Here is an 18,828-nt window from a genome sequence, read left to right on the forward strand (position 1 = left end):
AGCCCAGCGCTGTGAGGGCTACTGTGGGGAAATGAACTCCAGCTCAGCCAGACCCAATACACTGTTTTTGGTGGGAATTTGGTTGCAGGATTGTGGTTTGTTTATTTTGTTCTTTTGTTGTGTTACCTATACGCATATATTCTTTAATAAAGGGCTGTTATTTTTTTTTCTTTTCTCCACATTTCCTCTACTGGAGCCCCTTACTTTTGAATTTACAATTGCTTAGAGGGAGGAGCTTGGTCTTCCTCATAACTTGCCCTCCTTAGCACACACGTCTGTCTCGTTAAACTGAGACAAGTGTCTCATGCTCTGCCAGTGAGGACATGCACAAAAAGCTGGGAGGAAGCATAGCTGGGACAGGTGATCCAAACTGGCCGAAGGGATATTCCACACCATTGAAAGTCATGCCCAGTATATAAACTGGGGGAGTTACCTAGAAGGGCAGTCAATCAGGGTTTGGGGATGGGGTTTGGCATGTGTCAGAGGATGGTGAGCAACTGTATTGTGAATCACTTGTTTTTCTTGGGGTTTATCTCTCCTTTTGTAAATTTGCTATTATTATTGTTATATTTTACTTTGTTTCAATTGTTTAACTGTTCTTGTCTCAACCTACAAGTTGTACTTTTGTTTCTCCTCTCTGTTCTGCCAGGGTGGGGGTGGAGGTGGGGTAGGAGTGTGTGAGCGAGCGGCTGCATGGTGTTTAGTTGCCAACTGGACTTAAACCGCAACAGCAACTCACAACACCCTTTAAGAATCAAGCTCTGATACATTAGGGCTTCTCAGCTCTGGTTCAACATCAGTGCTTTAAAACTTAATCAGACTCCTGTAGAACATGTACACTGGTGTATAAACTGTGCTCCCCCAATGATCCTATTCTGGGAAGGTAGATTAGGTCAGGGACGCACCAGCAAGAGATGGTAATGGAAGGATGCAAGGAAATGTGAGCAGACTTATCAGATGACAAACAAAAATTCCAAATGCATCAGATTCTGAAGAGCTCAGTTCAAAGCATTTCTAAATAATAGTATCTTGTGGACTAGATTTATGAGTCACCACTCCACAGAACTGTATAAAGGACATACGGTAGTTATTCTGAAAAGAGAAGCTTGAGTCAACAAACCAATTTCTTTCTTAGGTCTGACAGCTGTATGAACACCCATACCATGTTCGTATTTTTAACTAAAAGCTTCCAGATTTGTGGACTTGAAGAAGAAACAAAACACAGCATGTTTAAGTCTATTCCTTCTATCGATATGTTAACATGGCTGGCAAATTTTAACTATGGAGTCAGCGGATAAGCAATTATGTTTATTCAACCTTACCTAACATTTTACAGTCATGAAAAAGCGCAGATACTTCCATTTTAGTAGAAGTCAAGATACAGTGTTGCTGTGATGTGAACAGAGGTCAGTGAGCTTTAAAATTTTATTAGATGACATGGACACATTTCTCAGACATTGCGGGGTGGGGAGGGGAATTGAAAGCATTTGCTTTGGATAACTAAATAGAAAAGTTCATCTTTATTTTTATGCTTTCTTATACACTCTTGTTCAGACAACAGTTCTTCACAGACATCTAAAACTCTACTCTTCCATGACTAAAAAAGCTTATTTCAAAAGCTCTGCCTTGGAGAGTCATATGAGCCACAAAATAAAAAAACAGAAAAAAAAAGTAGTCTTTTTGGTTCAAACCAACCACTTCAGCAACCACATGATGCTATGGCATCCTCCAGGCAGGTCTTCATGACCTTTGCTGTTTGCAAGACAAGGACTGAGTTGCAAGTTGTAGTGGGTTTCTGTGGCTGGGTTTTGGGGCGGGGGGGCTACAGGGGTGGCTTCTGTTAGAAGCTGCTAGAAGCTTCCCCTGTTCCCTGGAGCCAATGCCAGCCAGCTCCAGGACAGACTTCCTGCCACTGGCCAAGGCCGAGACAATTAGGAGTAATAGTAATGCCTCTGTGATAACATATTTAAGAAAACAAGATTGTGGCACTGAAGAAATTCCAGCCAGCGATGAGTGGAGTGAGAACATGGGAATAACAAGGTAGACACCAAGGTCAGTGCAGAAGGAGGGGGAGGAGTGCTCCAGGTGCCAGAGCTGTGGTCCCTGCAGCCCATGGTGAAGACCATGGTGGAGCAGGCTGTCCCCCTGCAGCCCACAGAGGACCATCGGGGTGCAGAGACCCACCTGCAGCCCATGGAGGAGCCCATGCTGGAGCAGGTGGATGCATGAAGGAGGCTGCGACCCCGTGGGAGGCCCAAGATGGAGCAAGATCCTGCCGGAGACCTGCGGCCCATGGAGAGGGAACCCCACGCTGAAGCAGGTTTTTCCTGGGTAGGACTTGTGGCCCCTGTGGGGGACCCATGTCGGTACAGCTCATCCATGAATGACTGCACCCCATGGAGGAGTGACCCACAGGACAGCAGTTTGGTAAGAACTGCAGCCCGAGGGATGGACTCACACCAGAGAGGTCCATCAAGGACTGTCTCCTGTGGGAGGGACCCCACGGGAGCAGGGGAAGGACTCCTCTCTCTGAGCAGCGGATCGCAACCGCCCTTCGCCTGTCCACCTGCACCACTGGGAGGGAGGAGGGAGAATGTGAAAGGAGGGGTGGGGGGAAGGTGTTTTTAAGACTGTTTTATTTCTCACTCTTTGGTTCTTATCCTGTTAGTAATAAATATAAGTAATATCCCCACTTTGAGTCTGTTTTGCCTGTGAAGGTAATCAGTAAGTGACCTCTCCCAATTGTTTTCTCAACTCATGAATCCTTAGCTGTTTTTTTCTCTCTCCTCTGTCCAGTTGCAGAGGGAGAGTGAGAGAGTGGCTTTAGTGGGTACCTGGCATCCGGCCAGGGTCAACCCACTGCAGAAGTGCAGTGAACACGTATGACACTACATATGGAAATTATTTCTTTTTATAGAACCCTGGTAATAAACACGGGTTTATTTCTGTCTTGGGTTTACGTAGCAAAGTTTTGGTAACAAAGGGGCTGCAGGGGTGGCTTCTGTGAGAAGATGCCAGAAGCTGCCCCCATATCGAATAGAGCCAGTTCTAGCCAACTCCAAGGCTGGCCAAAGCTGAGCTAATCAACAACATTGAAAATATATTTAAGAAAGGGTAAAAAATTCTGCGCAATGAGCAGATGAGAGAGAAGAGTGAGAAAAGGGGAGAGAAACAACTCTGCAGATACCAAGGTCAGTGAAGAAGGAGGGGGAGGAGGTGCTGCAGGCAGCAGAGCTGTGGGGACAGGCCAGTGGGGGGGGGACAGGGGAGGAGGCAGTGGGGCGGGAACGGGCAGGGGGGGCGGTCATGTGGTGTGGCCGTGCGCTGGTCACCGGGGCCGTGCGTGGGACCGCTGGGCGCCGGCCGCCAGGGCTGTGCCAGGGCTGTGCTGGTCGCCAGTGGGAACTGCGCCCTCATGGGAAATGAGAGGAAGAACTATGGAGCGCATAGAGGTTTGCCAGTCCAAGTTCTGGGGGAGGGAAGGAGTGTCGGGCAGCCCGTGGGGGTCCTCGGGCCGGTGGGAGGGCAGGCGGGGAAGCCCTGTGTGGAGTGTCGCAGGTGAGCAGTGCGAGTGAAGATCTGTGGTAACACGATGGGGGGAGGATAAGGCCGGGGAGGATAAGGCCAGGGTGGATAGCGGGCTCTTCTGGGGAGTTAGGGGGGTTTTGGCCGGGCTGGGGCCATGGGAGATGGCCGAGCCCTGGGTGGGTGCGGGGACCGGAACGGTTTGTTTTTGGCTCACCTGCAGCTACTGCCCAGGTTCAGTCTGTTTTGGATTTATTTATTGAGCCCTGAAAGGGTGGTCAGGACTAAGGGATGTTCCTGGGTATTTCCCTGGGTTTGACTATAGATGGGTGGCAGAAAAGTAGGGAGTGAAAGGCTTGCCCTAACTGTTATGAGTGGGAAAGAAGCCTGTGTACCCCTATGCAGTTGCGAGCTATGCTGGTGATGGTACATGCCTTCGGTAGGGTCTCCCATGTCAGACCAGTCCAAACCGAAGGGTTAGATAAAATCATGTCCACGGGCAGGATGAGACCGCTAGCCTTCTGGCAACCATCCTAGGAGAAGGAAAACTCTAACCCCAAACCCGGGCAGATGGAGCTCGCTTAGCCCTGTAAGGCCATCCATCTAAGAGAAGGACACTCTAAGCAAACCTATGTCCTAAGGATCTCGCTGTCAGCGTCCAAGCTTGCTAGGACCTGACAGATGAACGATAGGATTAAAGGGTGGGTCCAGTTCTGCGCATGTTGCGTCTCACCTAAAAAATCCATTGTGCAGGCTCGAGGGTGACATCCACATTTGTAAAGCCCTGTAGCAACGGGCAAGGGTCGAAATGGTAGGTGATAAGATGCACTGGAAGCCGCAGACCCAACCCTGCATGCAGGCGGTTCAGGACATTGGTTGTTAGAGACTGACCGGAGATGACAGTCTCTTTGGGCAGCACCCTGAATGACCAAGCAGCCTTTTTCAAGGAGAGTGCTGCTTGCTCCACTCGGAGAGGGGCCTAGAAAAGGTGGCCTAAACAAAGTTCATCTCCCCCTTCACCCGGTTGGTTAACCGCGGCCAACAGTCATCTTCTACTAATGCGGTCACACAAAGATCAAGAGACAAAGGCATACACCTGCCTCCAAAGGTGTAACCAAATTGACTCTAGCATGCTGGAACATCAGAACCATTCTGCAGATAGTGGATGTCCTGAGCGTCGCTCTGCCCTAATCGCTCACGAACTATCACGTCTCAACATCGACATTGCTGCTCTCAGTGAAGTCTGTCTCCACGAGGAAGGCAACCTTAGAGAACACGGTGCTGGTTACACACTCTTTTGGTCAGGTAAACCAAGAACCGAAAGGCATCTCTCAGGAGTTGGCTTCATGATCAAAAACTCTATTGTTCCTAAACTCGAAAATCTGCCGACAGGTCATTCTGACCGCATTATCTCCCTACGCCTTCGACTACACAACAAGCAACACGTTGTTCTCTTTAGTATATATGCCCCAACTCTCCAAGTTGACCCTGCCGAAAAAAATAAATTCTACACCGACCTGCGCAGCCTTACCCAAAAGGTTCCTGCAGATGATAAGATCATTATCCTTGGTGATTTCAATGCCAGAGTAGGAAAGAACTTTGAAGCCTGGAAAGGAGTACTAGGCAAGCACGGTGTTGGAAACTGCAATGATAATGGTCAACTTCTGCTAGAATTCTGTATGGAGCAACAGCTTACCATCACTAATACTATCTTTCAACAGAAAAATAGTCTAAAGACAACCTGGATGCATCCCAGATCTAAGCATTGGCACCTCATCGATTATGTCTTGGTGCGATGGAGAGATGTTCGCGATGTTCACCATACTTGCATGATGCCTAGTGCAGAATGCCAAACAGACCATCGACTTGTGCGCTGTAAACTTCAATCTTAAGTTCAAGCCTAAAAGGCGCAGTATCCCAAGGAGGAGACTCCAAGTTAATCTCTAATCAGCCACAGTGAGAAACAAATTCCAAGCAAATCTTCAAACTAGCCTCGAAAACCATTCCATAAATTCTATAGATGCCTCCCCTGAAACACTCTTGTGGTGGTTTGAGACCCTCAAAAATCCAATTTCCGAGTCCAAGCCCCCCTCCCACATCTCACCCCAGTGTGAGATGGGTTTTACAGACCCAACACAAGACTCAATATGGGAGGAAGGGAATTATATTACAATCACTACACAAATAAATATTATAATACATTATATACACAATCTTAACTATCTCTCCTATGATAAAGCAATATTTACATTGGATCAAATCTCTTCTCCCTCCAATAAAAGTCCAGAAGGGAAGAAGGAAAGATCCTTTCCACTTTCAGGGCAGCAGTGTCTCTTCTTCCATGCAGCAGTCATAGCTGAAGTTGTAGCTGGATCTCTTTCCATTACACACAAGGGGGTCTCCTCTCACCCCTCTCGGCCCTTCGACTCCAATCGAAGGTCTCTCTCCCGTGGACTGCGATTGCCGGGACAAAAGCTCGCTTCACCACATCATATCATGGGGTGTAAGACCCCCATGAAGGTCCCTTCCTCGAGGGGTTGAGTTCCCTCAAGTAAGAACGTTTAGGGCAGCTTTCAGTTGAAAGTCTTTGCCTTAAGCCTTCTATCAGAGCTCCTGTGCTCTGTCTCAGTCTGCCAGCCTGGCAGCAGCAGCGAGGGAGCGAGGCCACTTTCCCTGCCTTCCATCCGGACGCCCCTGTCCAGCCTTCAGGATGTCCTGAGCTTCCCAACTCCTCTCTCTGGCTCTGCTGCATTCCAAGGCTCCCCTCAAGTAGGAGTCCACCCTAGGAGGGGTCTCAAAGGGGTTTTGGGGAGTTTGATTCAGTTCTTACCCCAAAACTGTCTTTGTTGAGCTTTCTCTATTCTGTTGTTGGCTCTCTCTCTCTCCTTGCAGGATATCTCTCTGCATTACTGCATGCCGTCTTTGCTGCTTCCCTCTTATCTTCTTGGTTTTCAGCCATAGCCATCCACTCAACGCTGCCTCTGCTGCCGCTTTTCTGTCTTCTGCTGCCCACTCACAGTGGAGAAAGACTCTCCCAGCCCTTCAGTCATAGAACTTGGTTCAGTTTATTTCTGAGTTTCTACGACCCCAGTTGGGGGCTGGGGGCTTTGGCCCCCCAGCGGGGCTCCGGGCCCCTCTCTCTCTCCTCGTGGTCTCAGAACATGGCCACTTGTTCTCCAACTACCTCATCTTCCTTCTTTTCTGGGCTGGTGTGATATGTTTAAATTTTGCAGGGGTGCTGATTGTATCAACCCCAAGGGAGACACCACTCCCTCGGGGGTTACCATTTTTTAACTCCAGGGGGAAAAACACTTTTTTTCCCCACCACAACTCTGGCACCATATTAAAAACAGCATCCTGCAGTCCTCTGAAGAATCCTTAGGGTTCTCCTTCAAGAAGAACAAGGACTGGTTTGATGAAAACAAACAAGAGATCCAGGAATTGTTGAGGAAGAAGAGAACTGCTCACCAAGCACACCTTGCACTGCCATCCTGTCTCGTAAGAAAAGCAGCCTTTCAAGCTCCAAAAGAAACTCCGTGACATACAGAACAGGTGGTGGATCAATCTAGCTGAAAAAAATCAATTATGCGCAGACACGGGTGATCACAAAGGATTCTATGAGGCCTTGAAAACAGCATACGGGCCTACGAATCAGGTCCAAAGCCCTCTACTCAGCGCAGATGGTCATACACTACTGACAGGTAAAATCTCCATTCTGAATCGATGGTCTGAACACTTTCAGACTCTTTTCAGTACTAGCCGTGTAGTCCAAGACTCAGCAATTCAGTACATCACACAGCAACTGGTGAAGTATGAACTGGATATTGCCCCCACTTTGGGAGAAACCCTTAAGGTCATACAGCAGGTGAAAATTGGCAAGGTAACTGGGGTTGATGGAATTCCACCTGAAGTCTGGAAACATGGGGGCCTTGCACTCCATGCTAAATTTCACGAGTTTGTGGTGCGCTGTTGGGAACTAGGCGAACTACCATCAGACCTTTGTGATGCAGTCATCATCACCTTGTATAAGAAGAAAGGAGTTAAATCAGACTGTTCAAATTACCGTGGTATTACTCTGCTCTCCATTGCTGGCAAAATCCTGGCAAGAATACTTTTGAACAGATTAATACCCGCTATAGCAGAAGGAATTCTACCTGAAAGCCAATGTGGTTTCAGAGCCAACAGGAGTACCACAGACATGGTATTTGTTCTCAGACAACTGCAAGAGAAGTGTAGGGAACAGAATAAAGGTCTCTATGTAACCTTTGTCGATCTCTCCAAGGCTTTTGATACTGTGAGCAGAAAAGGTCTATGGCAGGTTTTGGAACGTTTAGGATGCCCCCCCAAATTCCTTAAAATGATCATCTTACTTCATGAGGATCAGCATGGCCAAGTCAGATATGGCGATGCACTTTCTGAGCCCTTTTTAATAACCAGTGGTGTGAAACAAGGCTGTGTTCTTGCACCAACCCTATTCACAGTCTTTTTCAGCATGATGCTCCAAAGGGCCACTGCAGACCTCGATGATCAGGATGGTATCTACATTTGATATCGTACTGATGGAAGCCTATTCAACCTAAGGCGACTTGAAGGCCCATACTAAGACCTTAAATCATCTTGTCCGGGGGCTGCTTTATGCTGATGATGCCGCCCTTGTTGCCCACACAGAAGCAGCTCTGCAGCGTTTAACATCCTGCTTTGCAGATGCTGCTGAGCTCTTTGGGTTGGAAGTCAGCTTAAAGAAGACAAAAGTTCTCTATCAACTGGCACCTCAGGAAGTCTTCCATCATCCTCATATCACCATTGGTGAATCAGAGCTCAAATCAGTCCAACAGTTTAATTACCTAGGCAGCCTCATCTCCTCGGATGGTGAGATTGATGGAGAGATAGACAACAGGTCAGCCAAGGTATATAGTGCCTTCGGAAAACTCCATAGAAGGGTTTGGCGAAATAAACACTTGAAGAAAATTACAAAGATCAGTGTTTACAGAGCCATTGTGCTGACTACTCTTTTATATGGTTCTGAATCATGGGTCATCTACCGCCACCACCTGCATCTCCTAGAACGCTTCCATCAGCCCTGCCTCCGTACAATCCTAAACATCCACTGGTCAGATTATGTGACCAATACATCTGTTCTAGAACAAGCAGCAGTCACAAGTATTGAGGCCATGCTGCTGAGAACACAGCTGCATTGGGCAGGGCACGTCTCAAGGATGAAGGACCACCGCCTCCCTAAGATCCTGCTTTATGGTGAACTTGCCACTGACTGCCGCAAGAGAGGAGCCCCGAAGAGAAGATACAAGGACTCCCTGAAACAACATCTCAGCGTCGGGCATATTGACCACCATAACTGGTCTACTCTGGCCTCCAATCGGGAGGCCTGGAGACACACTATCTATAATGCTGCTGCTTCCTTTGAGAACGCATGCAGGATCACTCTTGAGGAGAAAAGACAACGCAGAAAGAATCGTGTCTTGCAGAATATACCACCTAAGGAGTCTTTCTGCTGTGCCTTTTGCAATCGGACATGTCTATCTCGTATTGGCCTTTTTGGCCACCAGCGCGCTTGTAACAAACGTGGGTAGAGCCCTCCCCAGATCTTCGTTCATGAAGCCTAGCCATGATTAGTTGGCAATAAATTAGATTAATTTTGCCAAGTCCAGTCTTTTTTGCCCATGACAATAACTGGTGAGTGATCTCCTTGTCTTTAGTTTTACCCACAAGCTTTTAGACATATTTTTCTTTAGCTGTCCTATTGAGGAGGTGAAGTGATAGAGCAGCTTAGTGGGCACCTGGCACCTAGTACAGTACAGAATGAGAGAAAGAATACAGTTCATAATAAAAAATGTTATTCTCTTCTCCAATTTCCCTCTACTCTTACAAATTATTGGAAGATGCAAGAACTTAAATTACTTTCAATACGGAGTTTTCTGTTGCACTTAGAAGTTAGTAAAAAAAAAAGTCAAAACACTATTAGAGTATCATACAATAAATACTATTCAGTGTTGCCTGAAATAGGTTTCCCTTGAATTCACAGAATCACAGAATCACGAAATATGCCGAGTTGGAAAGGACCCACAAGGATCATTGAGTCCACCTCCTTGCCCTGCACAGGACCATCCCCAAGAGTCACATCATGTGCCCGAGAGTATCATCCAAATGCCTATTGAACTCTGTCAGGCTTGGTGCTATGACCACTTCCCTGTTCCAGTACCCAACCACCTTCTGGGTGAAGAACCTCTTTCTAATATCTAACCTGATTTCTAAATCTCCCCTGACTCAACTTCAGGCCATTCTTTTGGGTTCTGTCACTGGTCACCACAGAGGAGTGATCAGTGTCTGCCCCTCTTCTTCCCCTCGTGAGGAAGCTGTAGACTGCAGTGAGGTCTCCCCTCAGTCTCCTCCAGGCTGAACAAACCAAATGACCTCATCTGCTTCTCATACAGCTTCCCCTCAATGCCCTTCACCATCTTTGTTGCCCGCCTTTGGACATGCTCTAATGGCCTTATATCTTTCTTATATTGCAGTGACCAAAACTGCACACAGTATTCAAGGTGAGGCTGCACCAGTGCAGAGCAGAGCGGGACAATGACCTCCTTCACCCGGCTGGCGATGCTTTGCCTTCATGCACCCCAGGACACAGTTGGCCCTCCTGGCTGCCAGGACACACTGCTTACTCATATTCAACTTGCTGTCGACTAGGACCCCCAGGTGCCTTTCTGCGGCACTGCTTTCCAGCATCTCATTCCCCATTCTGTCCATATATCCAGGGTTACCCCATCCCAGGTGCAGAATCTGGCACTTTCCCTTGTTGAACTTCATACGGTTGGTGATTGCCCAGTCCTCTAATTTGTCGAGATCTCTCTGCAGGGCCTCCCTGCCTTCAAGGGAGTCAACAGCTCCTCCCGGTTTTGTGTCATCTGCAAACTTGCTTAATATCCCCTTCAGTCCTGCGTCCAAGTCATTTATGAAGATGTTGAAGAGCACAGGGCCTAAGATGGAGCCCTGCAGAACCCCACTAGTGACAGGTCGCCAGTCTGATGTAACCCCATTCACTATTACCCTTTATGATCGATCCATGAGCCAATTGCCCACCCACTGCATGATGTGTTTATCCAGCTGTGTGATGGACAATTTGTCTAGAAGGATCCTGTGAGAGTATCAAAAACTTTTATGAATTCCAAAAAGATTACATCAACTGGCTTCCCTTGGTCAACTAGGTGGGTGACCTTGTCATAAAAGTTGACAATAGAGAGAATAAGAAACTGGTCCCTAATCTAAATAGTTTACTTACCTCCTCCTACTTTGTGCAGGTGTACTGCAGCGTTCCCTGGAGAAGTGATGTTGGTTGGACCGAGCCAAGGGAGGATGCCTATTTGATGCCATCTCCCATGGTTGCATTGTTGGTGATGCGGTTGATGATGCCGTTGTATAGTCAAAGACTGAATGAGAAAGGCGTTGTCTCTTGGGACTTGAACTATCTTCACTCTGTGCCAATGTAAACAAAAAAACCCCTCAAATGAGTGATTTACTTCCCATATTGAAACTCCAATATTATTTACTGCTGCTAACATTACAGAGGGACACTTAACAGACTAGATCAAAACATCATGAAGTTAAACAACTATAGTTGTAGAACCTACTGCCTTCATAATGCACAAACTTAAATACCACCTGAGCATTTTTACTAAAGCATATTTTAGCAACATCAAGATATTTTAAATACTAATTCTAAGGCAACCACAGAAGTTATATCAGAAAAAGGAGTAAATATTTACTTCAGGAGAAAGAGGTAGGTCCTATTTTGTTATAATATTCAACACAGGAATTCTGCTCTGATACAGATTTAGTCTATAAACACATAAATGAGTGATCCAAAGACCTTTTTGTAAAAGATAAGCATAGATTTCACACCAGTGGAATCCATATTTGATAGTAAATAGATGTCATATAGAGTTCTAGTTCAGCATGTGCACTCCATTCCTACTAGGTGCATGCTTACATAGCTGTAAAAAACATTTTTAAATGTTTGGAGTACAAATTATCTCTGCTATCCCAGCACAGAGGTGCCTCATCTTTTAACTTGTTAGTGCAGTAATAGTAACAAACAGGTAAAGGCAATTTGATCAAAAACAACCACCATGAAAAACTTGATTTAGGTTTGTGTATTTTACTGAAGTTCTACTGGGACTAGTTAGCTCCTATAGTTGTCAGTGTTAGCGATATGCAAACCATTCACCTCCAGGTTCACATTTGGTCCTGAACAGAAATAGTTACCTCTCCTTTTCACTGCTTGTCCCTGCTTAAAATGGTTAGCTAGACCTCTTCTCTTATTCCCTATAATAATTACAGTTAAGAGATATGATGTGATGAGTTTTAAGAAATTTTGCAGCTATTTGCAGATGACTAATACAGAGAAAATTGAGCTTCTTTACAATAACTGTCTTCCTGAACTGCCCCCACTAACCCTGTTAGAAACCTTTTGCTTCACATAGATTTAAAGACTATCATGTTTTAAAGCCTCTCTACACTTATTAATTCCTCACAACTTTCCTCAGTCTACCAAATATTCATTTTCTTCCTATTTTATTGTCCCTTTTATGGTTTTTAACTTTAAAGGAGTTTGATTTCCACTTTCTGAAACCTGTCAGTTGAGTAGAATATTTCATAGAATCATAGAACAGTCCAGGTTGAAAGGGATCTCAAAAGATCACCTGATCCAACCTGTTGTGGGAAAGGGAATCTAGATGAGATTATCTAATGCCCTGTCCAATCACATCTTGAAAACCTCCAGTGATGGAAGACTCTACCACATCCATGGGGAGGTTGTTTCAATGAATGATTGTTCTCACTGTAAAAAATTTCTTTCCTAAATTGAGATGGTAACTTCTGGTACAACTTGAACTCATCCCTTGTCTTCTCCATGTGACTCCTTGTGAAGAGAGAGCCTTCGTCCTCTTTTTAGGTGCCCTTTAAGTACTGGAACATTGTGATGAGGTCCCTCCTGAGCCTTCTCTTCTCCAGGGAGAAAAGACCCAACTCCTTCAGTCTTTCCTCATAGGGCAGATCCTCCAGTCTTTAGATCATCTTCATGGCCTGCCTTTGGACCTACTCCAGTCTCTTCACGTCTTTCTTGTTGGCTTTTCCCAATCGCATGTTTCATTTGGATTGTAATAGTTTCTAGGAGGACTTGTTCCATTAGTTTCCCAGGCATTGAAGTAAGACAATGGGCCTGTAGTTACCTGGGTCCTCTTCTGGGCCTTATTTTTGAAGGAATAAGAAGTACTGAAATGGAACCAACTGCATTTGGAGTCCTGACTCATAGAGTCAAAGAATCATTAAGGTTGGAAAAGACCTCCAAGATCATCAAATCCAACCTTTGACTGAACACCACCATGTCTGCTAAACCATATCATGAAGTGCCACACCTACTCCTTTTTTGAACACTTCCAGGTATGGTGACTCCACCATTTCCCTGTTTCAATGCTTAACCACTCTTTCAGTGAAGAATTGTGAATGTCTAGGTGGTAGAACGGATCGCTAACTACTTCCTCCTGGATTACGGGGAGTTTATTCTGCTTCCCTTCCCTGTCTTCCAGCTCAGGGTGCTGGGTACCCTGAGTATAACTGGACTTTCTGTTAAAGTCTGAGGCAAAGAAGGCATAAAGTACCTCAGCTTTTTCCTCAGCCTTGGTGGCAATGTTCACCTCCACATCCAATAAATGATGGAGACTCTCTTTGACCCTTTTTTATTATTAATCTATTTGTAAAAACATTTTTTGTTATCTTTTACGACAGAGGCCAGATTGAGTTCTAGATGGGCTTTCGCCTTTCTAATTTTCTCTCTTCATGACCTAACGACATCCTTGTACTCTTCCTGAGTTACCTGCCCCTTCTTCCACAGGTGGTAAACTCTCTTTTTTTCCCTGAGTCCCAGCCAAAGTTCACTGTTCAGCCAAACTGGTCTTCTTCCCCACCAATTCATGTTATGGCACATTGGGACAGTCTGTTCCTGCACTTTTAAGATTTCCTTCTTGAAGAATGTCCAGCCTTCCTGGACCCCTTGGCCCTTCAGCACTGTTTCCCAAGGGATTTTTTCAACCAGCCTCCTGAACAGGCCAAATTCTGCCATCCAGAAGTCCAAGGTAGCAGTTTTGTTGACCCCCTTCCTTACTTTAATGAGAATTGAAAACTCTATCATTTCTTGGTTGCTGTGCCCAAGATGACCTCCAACCACCCCATCTCCCACCAGCCCTTCTCTGTTCATAAACAGCAGATCTAATGGGGCGCTGTGCCTGGTAGGCCCAATTACCAGCTGTGTCAGGAAGTTCTCTTCCACACACTCCAGGAACCTCCTAGACTGCCTCCTCTCTGCTGTGTTGAGTTTCCAGCAGACATCTGTCAAGTTAAAATCTCCCACAAGAACAAGGGCTGGTGATCATGAGACATCTGGTAGCTGCATGTATAATGTTTTATTCGCCTCTTCATCCTGGTTGGGTAGTCTATAACAGACTTCTACCAGGATATCAGCCTTTTTGGCCTTCCCCGTGATCCTTACCCATAGGCACTCAACCTTATTGTCACTATCCTTGAGCTCTGTACAGTCAAAACACTCCCTTACATATAGAGCCACCCCACTGCCTCTCCTTCCTCGTCTGTCCCTTCTGAAGAGCTTGTAGCCATCCATTGCAGCACTCCAGTCATGCGAGTCATCCCACCATGTTTCCATGATGGTGACTATGTCAGAGCTTGCCTGATGCACAATGGCTTCCAGCTCCTCCTTTTTGTTACCCATACTGTGTGCATTGGTGTAGATGCACTTCAGCTGGGCTATTGATTTCACCCCCAACACCGGCATGTTGCCCCTAGTCTCCTTTCAAGTGAACCTGGTTTTATCCCCTTCCCCCTTCAAACCTAGTTTAAAGCCCTCTCAATCAGCCCCACCAACTCATGGGCTAGAATCCTTTTTCCCCTTTGAGACAGGTGAACCCTGTGTGTCACCAGCAGGCCTGGTGCCATGTAAACCACCCCATGACTGAAAAAACAAAAATTCCACTGATGGCACCAGCCTCTGACATATGTGTTAAGCAGGTGGATTCTCCTGTTCCTTTCAGTGTTCTTCCCTGCTATTGAAGGGATTGAGGAAAACACCACCTGCATACCTGCCCCTTCAATCAATTGCCCCAGTGCCCTGAAGTCCCTTTTGATTGCCCTTGGACTTCTCTCTTCAACCTCATCACTGCCAACCTGAACAACCAACAGTGGGTAATAATCAGAGGGCCGTACCAGATCAGGGATTTTCCTCACAATGTCTCTTACTCAGGCCCTAGGGAGGCAAAATACTTCCCTGTAGGATGGGTCTGGCTGGAATATTGGGCCCTCTGTTCCCCTCAAGAAGAGTCACCTATGACAATTACTCTTCTTTCTTTCTTTCTTCTCCCAGGTCGTTGTAGTGCTTTCTCCTCCCACTCTGTTGAAGAACACCAGCTCATCAAAAGCATTCAACACAAAGCAGCCTTCATTCAGAACAATCCAAGCATAGTTGAAGCAAGAGGAATTGGTCTAATATCAATTAGAATAGTTCTACTCTAGGTGGGACGAGAACACCTATAATGTAAACACTTCTTTTTTAGCCCAAGTGTCAGTCATTGCAGACTTGATCTTCATTGGGAGCCAATTTGGAACTGTAGGATCCCAGTAGAAGCTGCTGGAGATAGCCAGGACATCTACCAATAACAAAATATATTGAGTACATTTTCACCTGATGGAAAAGCATGCAATTTTCACTATCTCTATAAAATCACTTCCTATGCCTTTCACTTTAGGGAAGCATTACTGAAGAATACTTTTACAACTTCATCAAATTTCAAAGCAGAAATCAATGGAATCTGGCTCTTTGACATGGGCAAATTATTTAATTTAGAAACATGCACAAATCAGCCTTATCATTTACAGCCTTGTTTTTTATGGTACAATAATAGTGAATCTCTACATTGTATTGAAGTGTCAGAAAACATAATTAGACAGTTACTTCAGGCACCTTATGTCTTTGCTATTACAGACAGACCCTTCCATAATTTTTTTCAAAGCAGTGAATTTTTCTTCCCTCAAGGTTCTTTAAACATTGTCAAATGTTCCCTCAATTATCACATTCTTATCCATGCAGTACCATGAAAAATCAATTTCGATATGCTAGAGAGTAAAATAAATATCCTACATAGGTAGTACAAGATAAAGCATTTGCAGGGTCTCTGGTGGTGTGAGTGTAACTCCCAGAGTGGCTCCTGAATGGTCAGGCAGGAAAGTTTCCTTAAGAGCATAAGAGGTACTGAAATGAGTGAATAAAGCAAGCAAGCAAACAGAAGCTAAAACTATATTTCCCCCAACTACATGCTAATGACCATTTATCAGAGAAATGTTGCTAACCTTTTGCTATCAGCATCATAGGCAACTATCAGTAGTATAAGTAAAATCTTTATCCAAGAATAGCAGAATTGATACATCCCACTTCCATGGAATCCCTGCCCCTACATAGTCACACATTCCACTTGTCTCAGAAAACCCACCCCAGTTCCAGTCACACAGTCAGCTTACCCCATAGAATCATAGAATTGTTTCAATTGGAAGCAACCTTTAAAGGTCATCTAGTCCAACCCAACTGCAATGAGCAGGGACATCTTTCACTAGACCAGGTTGCTCAAAGCCCAACCTGAGCTTGAACACTTCCAATGATGGGGCATCAACAAATTCTCTGAGCAATATGCTCCAGTGTCTCACCACTCTCATTGTAAAAAACTTTCTTCCTTATGTCCAATTTAAATCTATCCTCTAAATTTAAAACTGTGTCCCCTTGTCCTGGCACTGCAGGCCCTAGCAAAAAGTCTCAGTCTTTCTTTCAAGCCCCCTTTATACAATGAAAGGTATCCCCCGGAGCCTTCTCTAGGCTGGACAACCCCAACTGTCTCAACATTTGTTCATAGGAGAGGTGCTCCATTGCTCTGATCATCTTTGTGGCCCTGCACTAGACCTGCTCCAACAGGTCCATGTCTTTCTTGTATTGGAAGTCCCAGAACTGAATACTCCAGGTGGGGTCTCACCAGAGTGAAGTAGAGGGGAAGAATCACATCCCTCAAGCTGCTGGTCACACTTCTTTTTAAGCAGTTGTTATAGTTTCATCCTTTTTTTTGGATGAATTTCCCACACCAACAGTCTGCTAGGCTTTGTTGTTTTCTAACTCAGAGTCTAATTGCCCCCCATTGAAAAGCTAATGACTTTTCTGTGCAAAAAGCGGGACTCTTGTTTTCTTCTGTCTCTGCCCTAGGCAGTGGGGGAAGGTAGATTTTCCTGTGTAACCTTGGCCGAGGCAGCAGCCAGAGGGAAAGTGTGCGTGTGTGGGGGGGCGCTGGCAGTTTTTGGCTGTGAGGTGCCTGGGTTTCCCGGTTTTTTTACCTTTTTGGGGGGGAGAGCCACAGGGGGTGGGCTGGGTTTTTTTTTGATTGCTCGTCTAGCTCAAGAGGATGTGGGGATCCCTGCCTGCATCTTTTCTTCCCCCTCCTCCCTTCCCGTGCCAGCAGCAGCTTGCACCCATCGACAAAGGGGGTCCCAGTCAGAGCCAACCTTCAACAGAGTCCACAGGAGCCCTTGAGGGGAGGAACCACTCTTCCCCCTTCTCCCTTCCTGTGCCAGCGGCAACCCGGGCCCTCTGGGAGGTGCATCGGACCAACCCAGCTGCACAAATACTTAATTGTTTTCGGTGAAAGTTTTGGTTACGGTATTGTTGCTTGTTTTGTTTGTTACATATATATACACATATATTTAGTAAAGAGCTGTTATTTTCTACACTCTTTCATATGAAGTCTCTTAATTTCAAAGTTATAATAACTTAGAGGGAGGAGTTTGGTTTTTTCCTGTCCCGCCCTCTTTGGCAGACATTTTTGTCTTGTTAAACTAAGACAGTAGTCCAGGATATGACTGGCTTTCTGGGCTACAAGCCCACATTGCTGGCTCATATCCAAGCCTGTCAAGGTCCCTCTGGATGGTATCCCTTCCCTCTAGTGAATCAACTGCACCACTCACAGTCATCTGCAAACTTGCTGAGGGTGCACTCAATCCCACTATGTCATTGATGAAGATATTAAAGAGCACTGGTCCCAAGACAACCCTGAGGGACACCACTCATCACTGGTCTCCATCTGGAAATAGAGCCATTGACCGCAAGTCTATGGCTGCATCTATCCAGCCAATTTCTTATCCACTGAATAGTCGACCCTTCAAATCCATGTCTCTCCAATTTGGAGATAAGGATGTTGTGTGGGACCACGTGGAAAGCCTTACAAAAGTCTAGGAAGATGACACTGGTCAATCTTCCCTTGCCAACTGTTGCAGTCACTCCATCAAAGAAGGCCACCTGATTGGTCAGGCAAGATCTGCAATTAGTAAATTCATGCTAGCTGTCTTGGATCACCTCCTTGTCCTGTATGTTCCTTAACATTACTTCCATGAGGATTTGCTCCATGATCTTCCCAGGCACAGAGGTGAGACTCACTGGTCTGTAGTTCCCCAGGTCTTCCTTTCTCCCCTTTTTAAAAATAGGAGCAATGTTTCCCTTTTTCCAGTCACCAGGGACTTTGCCTGACCACCATGACTTTTCAAATATGATGGAGAATAGCTTGGCAACAACAGCAGGCAGTTTCCTCAGGACGCTGGAATGCATCTCATCAGGCCCCATAGACTGCCTCTCATCTTAACCTTTTTAATGAGGTCATCTGCATTGGTGAGCAACAGGTCCAGTAATGCTTCTCCTCTGGTTGGTTTTCTAATACCTGGACCAGGAAGTTGTCCTCTACGCACTCCAGGAGTCTCCTGGATTGCTTCCAGCTGTATTGCCTTCCCAGCACACATCTGGGTGGTTGCAATCCCCCATCAGGATGAGACCTTGTGAGTGTGATGCTTCCTGTAGCTGGAGCAAGAAGACCTCGTCAACAGGTTCCCCTTGATTGGGCAGCCTATAGTATATGCCAGTCACAAGGTATCCTTTATTGGTATGGTCCTTGATTTTTACCCACAAGCTCTCTTCTTGACTGTTTCTCAGAGGCAACTCTTCACAATCTATCCATTCCTTAACATAAGAAAGCAACACCCGTGCCCCTCCTTCCCTGCCTATCTCTTCTGAAAAGCTTCTAGCCCTCAATTGCAGTGCTCCAGTTGTGTAACTCATTCCACCATGTTTCTGTGATAGCAATTAGGTCATAGTTTTCTAATCGCATCCTGGTTTCCAACTCCTCTTGCTTGTTTCCCATG

At 45.8% G+C, this 18,828-nt stretch overlaps 1 protein-coding gene across 1 annotated transcript in view; it reads right to left on the minus strand.

Moving 5' to 3' along the window:
- Positions 1 to 18,828, minus strand: part of LOC113981671 (E3 ubiquitin-protein ligase RNF38-like) — a 253,030-nt gene that overhangs the window by 163,291 nt on the left and 70,911 nt on the right. The window contains exon 2 of the mRNA XM_027709192.1: positions 10,823 to 11,016. Coding sequence (XP_027564993.1) covers positions 10,823 to 10,929 — 107 coding nt within the window. The 5' untranslated portion in view covers positions 10,930 to 11,016. The remainder of the gene's footprint in view (positions 1 to 10,822; positions 11,017 to 18,828) is intronic.

Source organism: Neopelma chrysocephalum, unplaced genomic scaffold, assembly GCF_003984885.1.
Source record: "Neopelma chrysocephalum unplaced genomic scaffold, ASM398488v2 Primary Assembly neopelma1_96706, whole genome shotgun sequence".
Classification (NCBI taxonomy): domain Eukaryota; kingdom Metazoa; phylum Chordata; class Aves; order Passeriformes; family Pipridae; genus Neopelma; species Neopelma chrysocephalum.